The sequence below is a fragment of the Condylura cristata genome, unplaced genomic scaffold (genome assembly GCF_000260355.1).
Source record: "Condylura cristata isolate star-nosed mole 26May11 unplaced genomic scaffold, ConCri1.0 scaffold00091, whole genome shotgun sequence".
Lineage (NCBI taxonomy): Eukaryota > Metazoa > Chordata > Mammalia > Eulipotyphla > Talpidae > Condylura > Condylura cristata.
In genome coordinates this window covers 36,267-50,947 of record NW_004567192.1, presented here as the reverse complement: position 1 = coordinate 50,947, position 14,681 = coordinate 36,267, and the positions used below count along the sequence as shown (strand labels likewise).

Here is a 14,681-nt window from a genome sequence, read left to right as displayed (position 1 = left end):
CCAGGCAACAGGCCGGGCGCTTCGGCGACTTTCTGCGGGAAGCGCTGGGCCGGCGCGCGCGCGTGGGGAGCCGAGGATCCGCCGGTGGCCGCGGGCCCCACTCCGTCGCCCAGGCGGCTATGGACGCGCGTGCTTTTCTGTCCTCACTTCCCGGCCTCGCACCCCGTTGCCCAGGACTTCAGCCGGCCCGAGCCGTCCGGTTAGGGCGCCCGCGCCCCAGGGGCTTTGTACCCTATCCTCACCCGCCTCACTCCGGACCGCCGACTCCCGGGACTCCTCTCCCAGGCACACCGGCTCCTGGACCCCCGTTCCCAGGCACACTGGGCCCACCTGACCCCCGCTCTCTCCCCGGGCACACTGGACTCTGGCCTTCCTTAGCCTGCAGGTCCCGCTTCAGCAGTCACTGGCTTCTGGACCCCACCCTCATCCCCATCACTTCCTGCTCCCCTGGTAGACCCCTTCCAACCTGCTGCGTTGGCGGAGGAACCCACCTTTACTGCAGCGGGAGCCAAGCAGTGGCCGGGGCCCGAGTCTCCCCTCAACCCACAGCTCCTGCCGGCAGCATCTCCCTTCTGGGCCACTCACCCCCTTTTCTTGAGCTTGAGCTCTTTCAGACTCTTCAAAGAAAAGCAGGTATCCCACGGCTTGCATTCTCCTGGCAGGACAAACCTCATCCCTGATGAATGCTGCTGCCAGGGTTCCAGGGAAGCTCAGCCTCTTCCTTGGCATGTGCTGAGCAAACACCTCTGTGGTGCCCAAGTCCCAGCTGCCCAACCCTTCTGGGGGGGGGGGGGGGATGCTACTGTGTCTAGGGAAGAAAGTGACTGACTGCGGGAGTGGAGCCTCCACTGGGGTCTTGGCACAGAGTAAAGTGCCTGGTATCAGATCCCATGGGCAGCAAGGGCTTCTGGTCCAGCTGCCTCCCTGCTGCAGGGGCAAGGCTGACCCGCAGTGGAGGGTTATAGACCCTCCCTCTGCAGTGAGCACCTGTGCACAGATGGATGCACCTGCGGGGCTCCCAAGCCAGAGCCCTCCCTCCCTCCCCTCAGATGCATGGCCAGGGAGCCTCTGCTCCCGGCTGCTCCTGGGCCCATGGCTGGCAGGCTCACCTCTTCCAGGCCTCTCTGCAGACAAAGGCCTTTTTGGCCTTGACGGCCGCTGTCCAGAGACCGGTTGCCTTGGCAGACGGGAGGTGGAGACCACCGCCTGCCAGGACCTCCAGGCACTCTGCCCAGGCTCCGCCAACACGGTGGTCTGTTGCCATCTGCTGGCCGTCCTGGGACTCAGCTCCCGCCTACCCGGATGCCCCGCAGGGTGCCCGGGAAGTGCGGAGGCCCATCTGCTCTGCTCACCCAAGGGCGCAACACGACAGCCCCTGCCGTCTCCCAGGGGCCAGCTGGCAGACTGGGGTCAGAGCAGCTGGACATCCACAGCAGCATCCCCGCGCTCCTTCCCATTCAGCGAGACCCTGACACCGGCCGTGTGCCCTTTCTGCGCCCCTCACACACGTCTGCGGCTGGCTCACTGGAGGTCCGCCCCCCCCCCCAGACTTTGGGGGAGGCCCGGTGTCCGCCCCTGGCTACGTGGGTGGCCCAGCTCCGGCGAGCACCTCCTCCCCCACCCAGTTTGGTTCAGAGATGGCGGAGAGAAAAACCGAACAGGGCAGAACACTCCTGCCCGCCCTGAGCGCAGCCGGTCTAGCAGAGACGCTTTCTGGGGTAGCTCAATAGTAGCCTTTCGGAAAGAACATCTTTACAGCGACTGATAGTTACTGAAGACCCCCAAGATAAAAAAGCAGCTCACTTGAATCCATGCCTATTCCACTTGGTATTTTGTTACTGAAATAATTTAAGACACAAGGACAAGGGGCAACGTTTGTTTTCCTCACTTGCTCGCAGGCACCAAAGTTCTCCTTTACCTGACACGTGCTACAATGAGATGTCAGCGTGTCAGCATCAACCTGCATTTTACAGTGCACACAGAAAACAGTTAATGCTTCGGGCCCACACACGCCTACAGCCCGGGGCTGTATGTGAATGTTGGAATAAGAGCGAGCCTGTAATTTGTTTTAAGGATCATCCCAGTTTTATTCTCTCACAGGAACAGAGCAAAGCTGACGGGAAGCTTGCTGCCGCCGGCCGCCTCAGTAGGAGCGGATGGCCGGAGGCACCGTGGCACAGTCGGCCTCATCCAGGGTCTTGTCGATCACGGGCCTGTACTGCAGCGAGACCTTGAGGGGAAGAATCGGGTCGGCACAGCAGGTATGTGGCCTGCCCTGTGCTCTCGGGAACTTGTGGGGGCTCATGGAAAACGCCCCAAGCTCTGGTAGGCGCTGGCTGCAAGGCTGAGCATGCCCAGTGGTCAGGGCCACTGCAAGGACCACGCCTCACCCTCTAGTGATTGACCTCTGCGCTTGTGCCTGTGACTGGACACTGGCTGGGACTCGGAGCAGCTGCCCAGAGGGCAGAAAGGGGCCGCTGACCCAGGAGCCAAGTGCCCACTTCTGCGCTGTGCTTTCTGATACTAACACCCGTTTCTGTCACCATCACAAGGCCCACAAGCGTGCATTCAGCCTACAGCCAGGAGGTAAGCGGCTTCCTTCTGGGCCAATCACGACATAGCTTTGTTGCTGCCCAGATGCCCCGGTGGGGTGGTGGTGGCCATACACGCTGTGGGTAGAAAGCTCTAGGGCACCCAGCCCTTTGTGCCTGTGCACCCCAGAACTTTCAGTCCCAGGAGAAATGCCAAATCCATGAAAGATGCTTCACTGGACTAAAAACGCTGACTGCTGGAATCTGGGCTTCTGTACCCCCACCCCAGGCCCCGCCACCTCTGCTCGAGCTGCGCCTGGGTGCTCGGGCTGCACAGCACCCCCCAGGCTCCTCTGAGGCTGCTGCCACCTGGGCCATTCGCTGGCAGGGGAAGTCCTCCTGCCCACTCAGACCAGCCGCCGAGGCCTGGCACTTCACCACCCCCAGTGCGGCGAGCTGTTTCCAGACAGGTGCTTAAAAGGCTGGAAGGCCGGAAGCCACACTCCCCAGGCGGGCGGGCACACCCGTACCTTCCCGGTCTGGATGTCCACGTAGGAAAGGGTGTGCTTCCGCCAGTGCTGCTCAAAGGGCTTCCGCTGCTGCCCCTGGATGGGCTTCGAGTAGTCGTACTCGTCCACCCGCACCTGGGTTCACATCAGAGACCGCCAGTTACTCCCAACCCCACGTGGTGCAACAGAGCAAAGCCTTCAGCACAAAAGCCCCCGTGTGAGGCCGGCCCCGTGGGCCCCAGCAGACCACGTCTGGAAAACCAGCATGTCCCTGGACTGCCCCCAACCCGGGTCCCTCACCCACTCAAGCTGACGGGTGGGGCACCGCAGGGACCGTGGAGTGGCCAGGGCCCAAGTGGGTGGAACGGGTGAGCCCGCCGCTCACTCCCACACCGCGTCCCGCAAGGTCAGGCCGCGAGGCCGCAGCTGGGCACGGGCCTGTGCGGGCGGGCACAGGCAGCCTGTGGTCACGTGCCCGCTTTGCCGCTGTCAGGCTTGTGTTTCAGCGTGATGACGGGCGAGACACACAAAAGCCTCTTCAGACGAACCCACGAAGACCAGACGCGTGGCTGTTTCTGCCGCGAGGAGGCAGCAGAGGCCAGACCCGAGCCGGCCGGGGCCCCGCACGCCCCTTGCCGGGGCTGCCGCCACGCGGCCAGCGCTCGGGCCTGGCAATGTCGGACCCGCGTCGTGGTCACGCGGCCAGGGAGGCTAGCCCGGCCCCCGCCCAGCAGGGGCAGCAGACGCCTGTGCCGTGAGCGTGCAGGCAGCAAGATGCAGAAGGCTTTTCTCCGCCGGCCGCTGGGACGCGCAGCGCAGGGGGCCCCGGGGGGGGGGGGGGGGTGCGCACCTTGTAGTCCTCCCGGGCGTGGGCACCACGCGACTCCTTCCGGGCCTCGGCGCCATAGATGGTCTGCAGCGCGCACAGCATCAGGTTCTGCAGCTCCAGGGTCTCCACGAGGTCCGTGTTCCAGACCATCCCTGCAGACACAGGCGCTAGGGGCGGCCGGCACCGGGGGCAGGCCTGGCACCCAGGGGCAGGCAGGGCCGCCCCTCACCTCTGTCGAAGGTCTTCAGGTGCTTCAGGTCCCCGTAGAGCTGGCTGATCTTCTCGCATCCCTCCTGCAGCACGCTGCCCACCCGGAACACGGCTGCGTGGCTCTGCATGGACTGAGCAGACGCACACGAGGCCCGGTGAGGACGGCCCTCACACGCCCACAACAGGCCATGGGGAAACGACGAGGCTGGGCCAGTGACCTTCCCAGCCCCTGGGGGCAGCGACCAAGGGCTGGGCACAGGGCTGCTTCCAGCTCAGCCCCGGGCAGACACTCACTCTGGGTGGCGCAAACCACCTTGAGACCCACAGAGCTGTCCCGGGCCTTGCAGTGGTCAGTAGTGGACGCTGCTGTAGCAGGGGGGATGGGGAGGCCCCATCGCCGGCCACGATGCCAGCCAGCGACCTTCACGTCTACCTCCCAAGAGGCGTGACAGGTAAGCCCGACCCTGCCCAGGCGCGGACAGGACCTGCCTCTGCTTCCCGCCATCTGCGGACGGCCCCACTCCACGCCCGAGTCAAGCCCAGCAGGGACTGGGGCCATTTCTGGCCCCTGGACCTCCTGCACCTCACAGGCAGCTGTGTACCCCGACTCAACAGCCTCTCCCGACCACACGGCCACTGTGACGAGCCCCCGCGACAGTCCCGCTCCTTCACCAGTCGGGGGCCGCCCTGCGCAACCTGGAGGCGGCTCAACCGGCGCCGAGACACCCCCTCTGGGCAGGTCCTGTCCCGTCCGCCCCACCACGGTACCCCCAACTTCACTTCTTGGCAGCACCTCACATTTACAGACGCTCCCCAGTTGGTCAGAGGACAGAATGCACACCAGGGCTCAGGCTGCAGCAGCCGCTCGAGGCCACGTGGCAACCAGACGCGGTTCCCGCCGGCCGCTGCCTCCATTCAGGAGGAGCAGACAGGCTTTTGGGGGACCGCGAAACACGAGCTCGTAAGATTCTTGTCTACTTTAGGTCTGAGCTTTCACACCCCACGTCGGTACCGTGAGGAAACTGTCCAGCTGTTGGCCCCAAACCCGTGCCCCCCCCCAGTTCCCACCTGCAGGTGGGGCCCCCCAGCACAGGGCGCCCGTCCTACCTTCTGCATGCTGAGTCGCAGCTCCGAGGTTCGTATGCTTCCCTCAGCAAACCTCAACTTGTCAAGATTCATAACAGATTCTTCCCCGGCGTTAGCTTTAATTGGCGGAACTTTGTCTCCTAGGGAAAGAAAACAGCGAGATCAACCCCCTGGATCTGACGCCACACGGACATGTCTGCGCCTCTCGGGAGCTCAGAAGGTTCACGTCCAACCTGAGCTCATGCCTGCCCAGACCGCCCCGCGGGCCACCGGCTGGGTCCCCTAGAGCTGCCCGCCCTCCCCAGGCGGGGGCGGCAGTGGCTGCTCAGTCCGGCTCTCTCCAGGTGTGACTCCGAGGCCGCCGGGAAGCAGTGCGGCCCGTGGGCCGGGCTGGCTGTGGCCATCTGCTCTGGTCCTCCCGGGCAGGCCATTGGGGTTTTGCTTTTGATGTTTCAAAAACTCAGCTTTCAGTAAAATTAGCTTTTCCCAGTCGGAAGCGCAGCCCACAGATCTTAACACACGCGCAGGTTCCTTAAGCTGCCCTGGCTGAAATACACCGCAGAGTCAGCCCCCACGTCTGACACGCTGCACCGAAGAAACAGCTCCACTCCTCTCTGGTGTCTGCGGCCCGGTGGTGTGGGCCCGCGCTGCGTGGCAGGACTGGTCACCGCTGCCCGGAGGCCTCCAGCTGGCTGTCCAGGTCCCATTTTCTGGGTGTGAGAGGGCTGCAGGCCTGCAGTGTCGCGTGTTCTGGCCATGACGTCTCGCTCACTTTCAGAGCAAGCCAACCTGGGCTGGCGCCCTGCTGAGTGTGGCCGGCTGGCAGCTGCCCGTGAGTGGGAGGCAGTGACCTGTCTGAGACACAGCCACTGCCCTGGCCCACGGACGGTGTCCGGCCCCCAGGTTCCTTCACGCGGGGGCTGCCGTGCCTCACCAGAGGGTGAGACCAGAAGCCCATCAAAAGCTGCAGAATGCACAGTGAGTGGTCACGTGCGAGACGTCAGGGCTGTGGGTGGGCCAGCACCCCTGGCCTCCGTGGCTGTTCACAGCGCCGACAGTGAGGGCGTGGCTGCCAAGCCTACTGGCTCCTGCGTCCGTGGCAGCTGATCCAGCCCGCTCTGAGAGGGCCGGGACCCGGCCCATCTTGTCCGAGGGAAGCCAGCCTCTCTGTAAGACGGTGCCGTGTGCCTTTGTCTAACTGGGCCCGGATCGGTTTTTCTGAACACCAAGAAATTACACGATCACCGAGTCCTGCTCAATCAACGGACTCCTGGTGTGACGCTCCCAGCCAGAACGGGCGGCCTCAGCTCCACTCTCTACCGTGCGGGCGGCCCCGCCCACCACCCCGCAGCCCCAGGGCCCCCCCGACATGCACCAGGCCTGCAGGACTCCGCGATGCTCAGGGCGCAGGCGCGGCCAAACACCACCAGGTCCAGCAGCGAGTTGGCCCCCAGCCGGTTGGCTCCGTGCACCGAGGCGCAGGCCGCTTCCCCGCAGGCGTACAGGCCGGGGACCACGTGGTCCTGCCCGTCGACGTGCTTCAGGACCTGTGGGGGGGAGCAGGTGCAGGCTGAGCCTGTAGAGACCTGCCTCCCCGGGCCCTGTCTCTGGGGACCCCCGAGGCCCAGGAGCGCCCCGAACTCAACACCTACCCCCCATGCTGTCCGCCAGAGGCGTGGCGGGCACAGAGCGCTGCAGGCAGAGCTCCCAGGGGCCCTCAGCACCTGCCACTGAGGGGTGAGCGCCTGCATGGCCAGGTGCTCCTGTACCCCGGGAACTGCAGGACACATGGGGGACGGGCGCAGAGGGCCGGCCGCAGCCCTGCAGCTGCTCCTGGGAAGGGCCAGAGCCCAGAGCCCCCCGCAGAGGTGTGGAGCAGAGACTGGACCAAGCTGAGGTGCCTGGTGCCCCTGCCCAGGGAGGCGGCAGCCCTTCTCAGGACACGCCCGCCCCAGCGGCAGCCCAGAGGCTGAGGAGGGCATCCTGTGCTGCGCAGGGGCCCTCAGCGCCTCACCTGCCCCTTGTAGTTGGTGGGAATACCCCCCATGTTATAGTGCACAGTGGGGAGGACAGGGATGGGCTCCTTGGTCACGTCCACGCCCGCGAAGATCATCGCCGTCTCAGAGATGCCGGGCAGGCGCACGGCCAGCTGCTCAGGGGGCAGGTGGTGCAGCTGCAGGTAGACGTGGTCCTTCTCGGGGCCGCAGCCTCTGGGAGCACAGAGCCCCACGCCTCAGGTGAGGTGGAGGAAGTATGAGCCCCGTAACAGGCGCCGCGAAGGGGGGGTCCCTTCCTGTGATGGCTGACCCCGCCACCCTGGTCATCCTCGCCCAGGGGCAGGCTGAGTGGCGGTGTGGACGGGGCCTGGCCCTCCCCAAGCCCACCCCCCGGTTAAGGTGGCGGAAACCCTTTGACAATTGTCCCAGAGAGCCCCCACCCCGCCTCCCCGGTGCCGTCACCTCAAGGCTCTGAAGGCCCCGTGCAGACACGGGCAAGCCCGGCCCCCGCGCCCAGCCGGCAGCCCCAAGGCGCCTGACACAGGTCATGACATGACCTGCCCGGAAGTGCCTCGCAGAATGCTCGCTGCCCACCCCTGCTAGGCCCACCCATGCCCGCGCCGGCCTCGCCCACTGACCTGCCCTCGCGGATCTCCACAGTCATGGACCGAGACACGACGTCCCTGGATGCCAGGTCCTTGGCGACGGGGGCGTACCGCTCCATGAACCTCTCGCCCTGGCTGTTGATGAGGATGCCCCCCTCTCCACGGCAGCCCTCCGTGATGAGACAGCCGGCGCCGTAGATGCCTGTGGGGTACCCCGCCTGTCAGGCCCTGCCTGCCGCAGGGCCGCCCCGGGAGAGAAGGGGACATGTTTGCTCGCAGGGCGTGCTGGCAGCGGCCTGACCACGGGCCCTGGGGAAGGACGAGCACGCCTGTGCCTGGGCCCCCGCGCCATCTTGCTCAGGTGAGGATCAGCCTGGGCGGCGCCTGGGGCGGGCACAGGCTCTCTCCTGCACCGCGGGGTTGGCGAGAGGCAGTGAGAAGTCATGTGTGCTTTATCCGTTAACACATCCCCTCCCGGCCATCAGTGTGCAGTACCCCAGTGGGCAGGGCAGAGAAGTGACCTGGGCTCGTTTCTGGATGGCACCCCGAACTCGGGACTGCAGCTCTTCCTCTGCGCTAACAGCCCCCAACCGCACCTGGATTCCCACAGACGCCTCTGCCTGGCCGCACACCCCCACCCCAGCGGTGACCTGTCTACACTGACACGGAAGCCCAGGCCGCCTCTCCATGCCACGTGACGCCACGTGAGCTGGCAGTGCCGGGAAAGACCCGCCCGGCCGGCCAGCCCGGGACACACACAGCTGTCATGGGGTGTCCGGGCAAGACGGCCGGCGCTGAGACGGCGCCCCACTGGTGGGGAGCCGGGCACGGACGCACCCCGTGGGGGCCAGCTACCTGTGGGGTGGAACTGCACGAACTCCAGGTCCTGGCAGGGCAGGCCGGCCCTGGTGACCATGCCGGTGCCGTCGCCGGTGCTGGTGTGCGCAGACGTGCAGCTGAAGTAGGTGCGCCCGTAGCCCCTGGAACGAGAGGGGGGGGCACGCTGTGGCCGGCGTGCTCAGCCTGCCACGTGTCTCCCGTCTGTGAGGGAACTTGAGGAAGGTGCCGGGGCCCCTCTAGAAAGCCACAGCAATCAGCAGCGTGCAACAAGGAACTGCTCGTTTCCCTCAAGTGGACTGACAGCACTTTCCCCCGGAAACCGATTCTCGGCGTCGGCTCGAGCCCAGGCAGCCCTTCCAGAAGTGTCCCCCAGGCCTGTGCGGGAGGGTCCTGGGCGGGACGCCAGCGGGCCCCGCCCCACACGCCCGGCCCGCCGCCCTGCACGAGGCCGCAGTGTGCTGGGCGGCGCTGAGCCCCACCCCGTGGCGATGACGGTGTTCTTCGCCCTGATGCGGTGGATGGAGCCGTCCTCTATGCACAGTGCAATCACGCCGCGGCACTCGCCGCCCTCCATCAGCAGGTCCAAGGCGAAATATTCCACGAAATAGCTGGTGTCATAGCGCAGAGACTACGCAAAACAGGAGGAGACACAGACTAGTCCCGCCTTGAAGGGCGCTCGCGGCGCACGAGCCGCAGTGCGACTCCCACGAGGCGCTCCGCTCGCTCTCCGCTCATCGCAGGGGCAGGCAGGCGTGTCCCCACGGGACTCGCGCACGTCACCACCCTGCTTCCCGCACGTCCTCCCGCTTCCTGCAAGTGCCCCGGCTGAGAGGACACGCTGGGCGGGCTGGCGGCCCAGACGCGCCCGGGCCTCACCCGTCCATACAGCGTGTGCAGCAGGGAGTGGCCGGTGCGGTCTGCCACGCAGCAGCAGCGATGGGCCTGGCCGCCTTTGCCAAACTTGAGGCTCTGCCCGCCAAAGGCGCGCTGGTAGATCTTCCCGTCCTCGGTCCTGCTGAACGGCATGCCGTAGTTCTCCAGCTGGGAAACGCGAGGCAGACAGCGGCGCCTCAGATGTGGCCGGCTCACGGCGCCTTTCCGCTGAGGCAGCTGCACTGTGAGCCTGTGACCCTAAGCTGCCCCACAGGAGGGCAGCTGCCTCAGGAGGGCAGTTTCCGGTGAGGCCCAGCGCGCCCTCCAGCTCTTGGCTGACGAGGCCTCCTGGCGCTGAGCCGCTGGCCCCGGCCTGCCGGCACCCCGCCCCTGCAGGGCCGCACCTCGACCACGGAGGCGGGCGCCTGCTCCGTCATGTAGTGGATGGCGTCCTGGTCCCCCAGCCAGTCGGAGCCCTTCACGGTGTCGTAGAAGTGCCACCTCCAGTTGTCCTCCTCCATGTTGCCCAGCGCCGCGTTGATGCCGCCCTGTGAACAGCACAGCCGCTGGCCTCCCCAGGGATGCGCGGCAGCGTGGGCGACCGCCAGTCCACACCCCCTGTGCCCCCCCCCCGTGACTCGGTCACACCTCTCGCTGGCCAGAGGACCGAGGGGACGGGAGCAGAGCCAAGGGGCCCCCGACAGCAGCTCCAGCTGCGGGGCGGCCAGAGAACCCAAGTCCCAGGCTGCCGGGCCCCTCGCACCTGGGCTGCCACCGTGTGGGATCTGGTGGGGAAGAGCTTCGTGACACACGCCGTGCTGAAGCCGGCCTCCGAGAGGCCAAAAGCGGCGCGCAGACCGGCCCCGCCGGCGCCCACCACCACCGCGTCGAACTCATGGTCCACGACTGGGTATTGCGCGGAAATCTGGAAAGGAGAGCCCAGTCAGCTGCCCGCTCCTGTAGCAGCCACGGGGACAGCAGGCGGCGAGCGCTCGGGGAGGGCGACAGGCCTCTGCCCCAAGGGCGCCTGATGCGAGGCTTGGCCCTGAGGGTCACCCCAGACGTGAAGGTGACACCTGCGTGGCTCCCTGCCCGCTCATGCAAGTGGAGAGCTTGCTGCCAGCTGCCCCGCCCCCGGGCCCACCTACGTCCTCAGCCCTGCCATGGCCAGTAAGAGCTTGCTTGCAAGCAAACCCGCCTTCTTCAGCCAGGACGGGCGGGCCCACGCAGCGCCCCCTGGGCCCTCCAGGCCCCCGCCCCTGGGAACGGCAGGGCAGCACCTGCCACGCCAAGCTGCTCCCAGCATCCCCACTGTCGCTTTACGCGACTTCACCTTTAACTATGTTCTCGGGGACGCAGAATCAGCCAGCGACACACACCAAAGGGGTCTGAGCACGCGTCAAAGCGAGGTGCTCTGTCTGGATACAACCAGTGTCAAGCGCTGGCCGAGACCGTCGCCCCTGCACACCCCGAGGAACCGCGACGTGGAAGCAAAAGCACTGGACTTACGGAATCCGACACCTTGGCGGATGACCTCTTCGTCCCATCCACCGTGAAGTGGAACCCGCGGGCTCCCTTGCGTGATGCCGCCGGCGGCCACTGCAGACACAGGAAGCGAGCGTGGGCACCGAGCCGCTCCAACTCCAGCCCGCTCACCGCGAGCGCCCCGGTGCCACCCTCCGCCGGGAACCTGGGCAGGGCCTCTGCAGGGGACGGGCACGGACCCCCGGAAAGGGCTGGTTCTCAGCACGAGCGGGCCGTGGCGATGCTGGCCCCTACCTGGGCGCTCCGGGAGGCACAGTTCTGTGGTCCTGCGGCCCGCAGAGGGGCTCATGCCCACTGCCCCTCCGCTCTCCCCGCCTCAGCACGGCGGGGCCCCAAAGCGCACTAGGCCCGTGGCGTTGGCCCCTCACGCCCACCACGGTGCCTGGGAGGGAAGGCGGGTAGGCCAGGCCTCGCGGCGCGGCGCACCGGCACAGCGGGGCACCACCCTCGCCCCGCACCCGGCCGCGGCCCGGCCGGCCTCTGCAAGAATGCCCCGCCGCACAGATCTCTACCCAGACCCTGTATGCGCAGAACCACGGCCCAGCCTGTGCGGCCGTGTGCTGTCTTTGAGACGCATGGACAGGGAGACCCCCGCAAATGCAAAATGGACTCCACGGGGCGCCCGAGGCCCGGCGCCGAGAGCGAACGAGGGCCGGCAGGAGCCCTTATTTCAGCACCTCCAGTTACAAAATACTTCCTCCAATTTCTAAGCAGATCTGAACTGGTAAGAACGATATGCTTGAGTCCTCAATTCCAGGTACATTTCGTTTTCCGACAAAAGCTAATTTTTCCTAACGATGTAAATTAAAAGTACATAGAACAAATATCCTGCTTTAATGTAGTTTTTTTAACGGTACAGTCGTATTTTAACAAAGAACTGTCACTGACAGGATTGCAATACAGATGTTCTTCCAAAACTTATAAAGTACAGTGAACTGCAAGTAACAGGAAGAACGCTGTGTTGCGGACGACGGCATTAGAACTCAGACAGAAGCCACGAGGTTCCTTGCCCACGTTTCTCATTCTAGGTGGCTCATGACGACTACACATGGACACACTCGCCCCTGGGAAAGCAGCCTCTAAGCTACCGCAATGCAGTCTTGGTGACCACGTGCACCTGTGGGGAGCAGTAACAGGACCGTCCTGGCCTCCAGCAGACCTGGGGCGATATTCACATCACCTCTGGCTTTAAACGATGCTGCGTCCTTTGTTAAGCTATGTTTTTAAAAAGGTTTATTTATTTGTGCAGTCAAGAGCTGTAGGCCAGAGGGGTAGGGTGAGAGGATGCCTAGAAACAGTGGGGCGCAGAGGGGAGACAGAGAGGTCTGCCGCGCCCTGCGGCCACTCCCTGGCCGCGATAGCTCGGTAGCACAGTAGCCCCCGTTAACCTACATTTTTTGGGCCCCAAGACCTGGGTTTATTTTTTAAAGATTTATTTATGGATGCATCCAGAACTGAGGTACGGGCCAGAGGCTCAGGGGCAGCGAGAGGACTCCCCAGAGACAGAGCGGGGAGCAGAACAGGCAGAGCCACGAAATCCACTGCGGGGGAGACAGGAGAGGTCTGCTGCGCCCTGGGGGTCAGCTCTGGGGCTGGGCATTGACGGCTCTCTTGCAATGCTGAGCTTTAGCCCGTGCGCTGCCAGGGAGGCCTAATCTACGTTTTTGAAGAGAAACTACCAAAAGTCTTCGGACAGGGCGACACGAAGAATGGGAAAACCTACCTAACACGCAGTTAAAGGACACACGGCCCCCCCACAGCATTAGCGCCCTGGTCCTGAGTGGGAGGCAGCAGAGGGCGGAGGGACTCCGACTTATGGCGGAAAAGCAGAGCAGCCTCTCCTCGCCTCATAAAAAGTCCTGCACAAGGAACTAATTTGTCAGTTACCTGGTGTAATTACAGGGGCGGCCAATGAAGGGTTTGAGGTGGTTGCAGAATCGAGCTGAGGTCCCAGACGTGTGAAGCTGGCTGGTGAGAGTGAACCCACTCACTGGCAAGAGTCCGCGTCTAACCTGGACACATGCAGCTGCCTATCAGCCAGCGGCGGGCAGCAGCACCAAGGGCCAGCGGCAGAAATAACGGGGTGCTGGTTCCGCGGGGGCCTAGGCCTGCTGAGGCAGGACTCGTATGCCTTTTCCCAGTTCCTTCTACAGCCGCTACACGTGTCTTTATTAAAAATAAAAGCCAGATGGCTGGCACAGTGCTGGATACCTGGCGGGGGGCTGCAGGCCCGGAGCCTGGGCTGGAACGGGCACCACCGGCCTGAGGCGGTCTACCCACGGCACTGCCCCAGATCAGTGGGCTCTCGGAGTTCCCAGGTGTCAAACTGAGACGGGGACGAACAGCCCAACGAGGGATCAAAACGGAGTCAAGTGAGTGAACTGAGTCACAGATGTTCTGACACCACCGTGGTAGGGTACCCCCAGAAGCGAAACAAAAGGCTACACCACCACCTCAAGGCCCGGAATTCAAACACAACACTTAGGCGAAATACAGAGTGGCTGACTTATTCTAGAATGTCAGAGAGCGGCAAGACCTCACCAGAATCGAGTGGCCTGCCAATGGCTACCTAATGTCCTGCTGCACTCTCCCTTCAGACTGGACTCCTCCGGGCCGTCTGAGAAATGTTCGCTGTTGGTACAGAGAACAGGAAACAAAATGCTCGAAAGCAACTGTCAGCACAACATGACCAATACCGCAGAAGTGAGTCCAAAGGAGACCGAGGGACGTTCCCGGACTTTATCCCGGCACTGTGTAGACAGCGCGCAGCTGAAAATCGGAAATTGCCTCCTTTTGTTCTGGTCCATTTTCAACTTAAACACAGGTGAACCTTGAGCAAATGCGTGTGGGGTCAGGGGACCCCCCCCCATCCAAGGGCAGGTGAACACGTCAGCGAGACTTTTAACTACCGCATGTTTGAGGAACTTGTTTCAGGGTCTTCCCCTGAAGCCCCTCCCAGCTCTCAAAAGTCCGCGGGTGCTTGGTTCCATAAATAGGGGTGAAAGCAAGGAAACCCTTACGGGACACCCAACACCCTGCTGGCCCCCACAGCCTCCATTCGGCCCATGTGACTGGCGTCTGTGCGCCCAGACGCTGATGATGGGAGCCCGCCCGCCCAGCTCGGGCCACGGCAGTTCAACTTCTACACAACCATCTTCCCGACGGGCCCGAAGGGTCCACGGCGAGAAAAGCGGGCGAGGCCGGCCGCTGGCGGGGGCGGCGTGGCGCTGGTGCACCGGGGAATCTTCCTGGGGTCTGGGGGCGGTCCAGCCGGGCCCCCCACAGATCGCAGGCTGGGGGGGGGGCAACCCGCCGGCCCCAGTCTGCGCCAGGCGGGCGAGCCCACACAACTGACAAGCACCCAGACTTGGAGGTTCCTCGCCGCCAGGTTGGACTTTTGGGACCCCCGGGCCCGGTGCCCGGACTCCCCAGCGCGGGGCCCGGGAGCCGGCCGCGGCCCTCCCGGCGCACACTCCGGGGCCTGAACCCGCCTGTCTGCGCTCGGCGGCGTCCTCGGCGCGTCTTCGCGGCGGCTGGGGGCGCGCGCTCCTCGGCAGGTCCGAACCACCGGGTCCGCCACTTGGCGCTCACGGCCGAAGGCCGCTCCCGAAGCGCGACCGCGAGGGGCTCCGGCGCGTCCCCGGAAGACGCGCGGC

General features: G+C 64.7%; 2 protein-coding genes across 2 annotated transcripts in view; both read right to left on the bottom strand.

The window, feature by feature from the left end:
- PDCD6 (programmed cell death 6) overlaps window positions 1-1,439 on the bottom strand; it is a 13,286-nt gene extending 11,847 nt beyond the window's left edge. The window contains exons 1-2 of the mRNA XM_012734900.1: window positions 1,299-1,439; window positions 1,110-1,177 (exon numbers count right to left, since the gene is read on the bottom strand). Of these exons, the coding sequence (XP_012590354.1) occupies window positions 1,110-1,177; window positions 1,299-1,439 (209 nt within the window). The remainder of the gene's footprint in view (window positions 1-1,109; window positions 1,178-1,298) is intronic.
- A 623-nt stretch (window positions 1,440-2,062) lies between these two features.
- Window positions 2,063-10,327, bottom strand: SDHA (succinate dehydrogenase complex, subunit A, flavoprotein (Fp)). The gene is made up of 13 exons (XM_012734906.1): window positions 10,244-10,327; window positions 9,885-10,028; window positions 9,484-9,648; window positions 9,087-9,235; window positions 8,630-8,747; window positions 7,801-7,976; window positions 7,180-7,375; window positions 6,541-6,712; window positions 5,187-5,305; window positions 4,099-4,210; window positions 3,891-4,021; window positions 3,062-3,175; window positions 2,063-2,230 (listed from the first exon to the last, which is right to left on the bottom strand). Exons 2-13 carry the CDS (start codon window positions 9,999-10,001, stop codon window positions 2,144-2,146), a joined length of 1,656 nt encoding a protein of 551 aa, XP_012590360.1. The 5' UTR covers window positions 10,002-10,028; window positions 10,244-10,327; the 3' UTR covers window positions 2,063-2,143.
- Window positions 10,328-14,681: the final 4,354 nt, after the last annotated feature.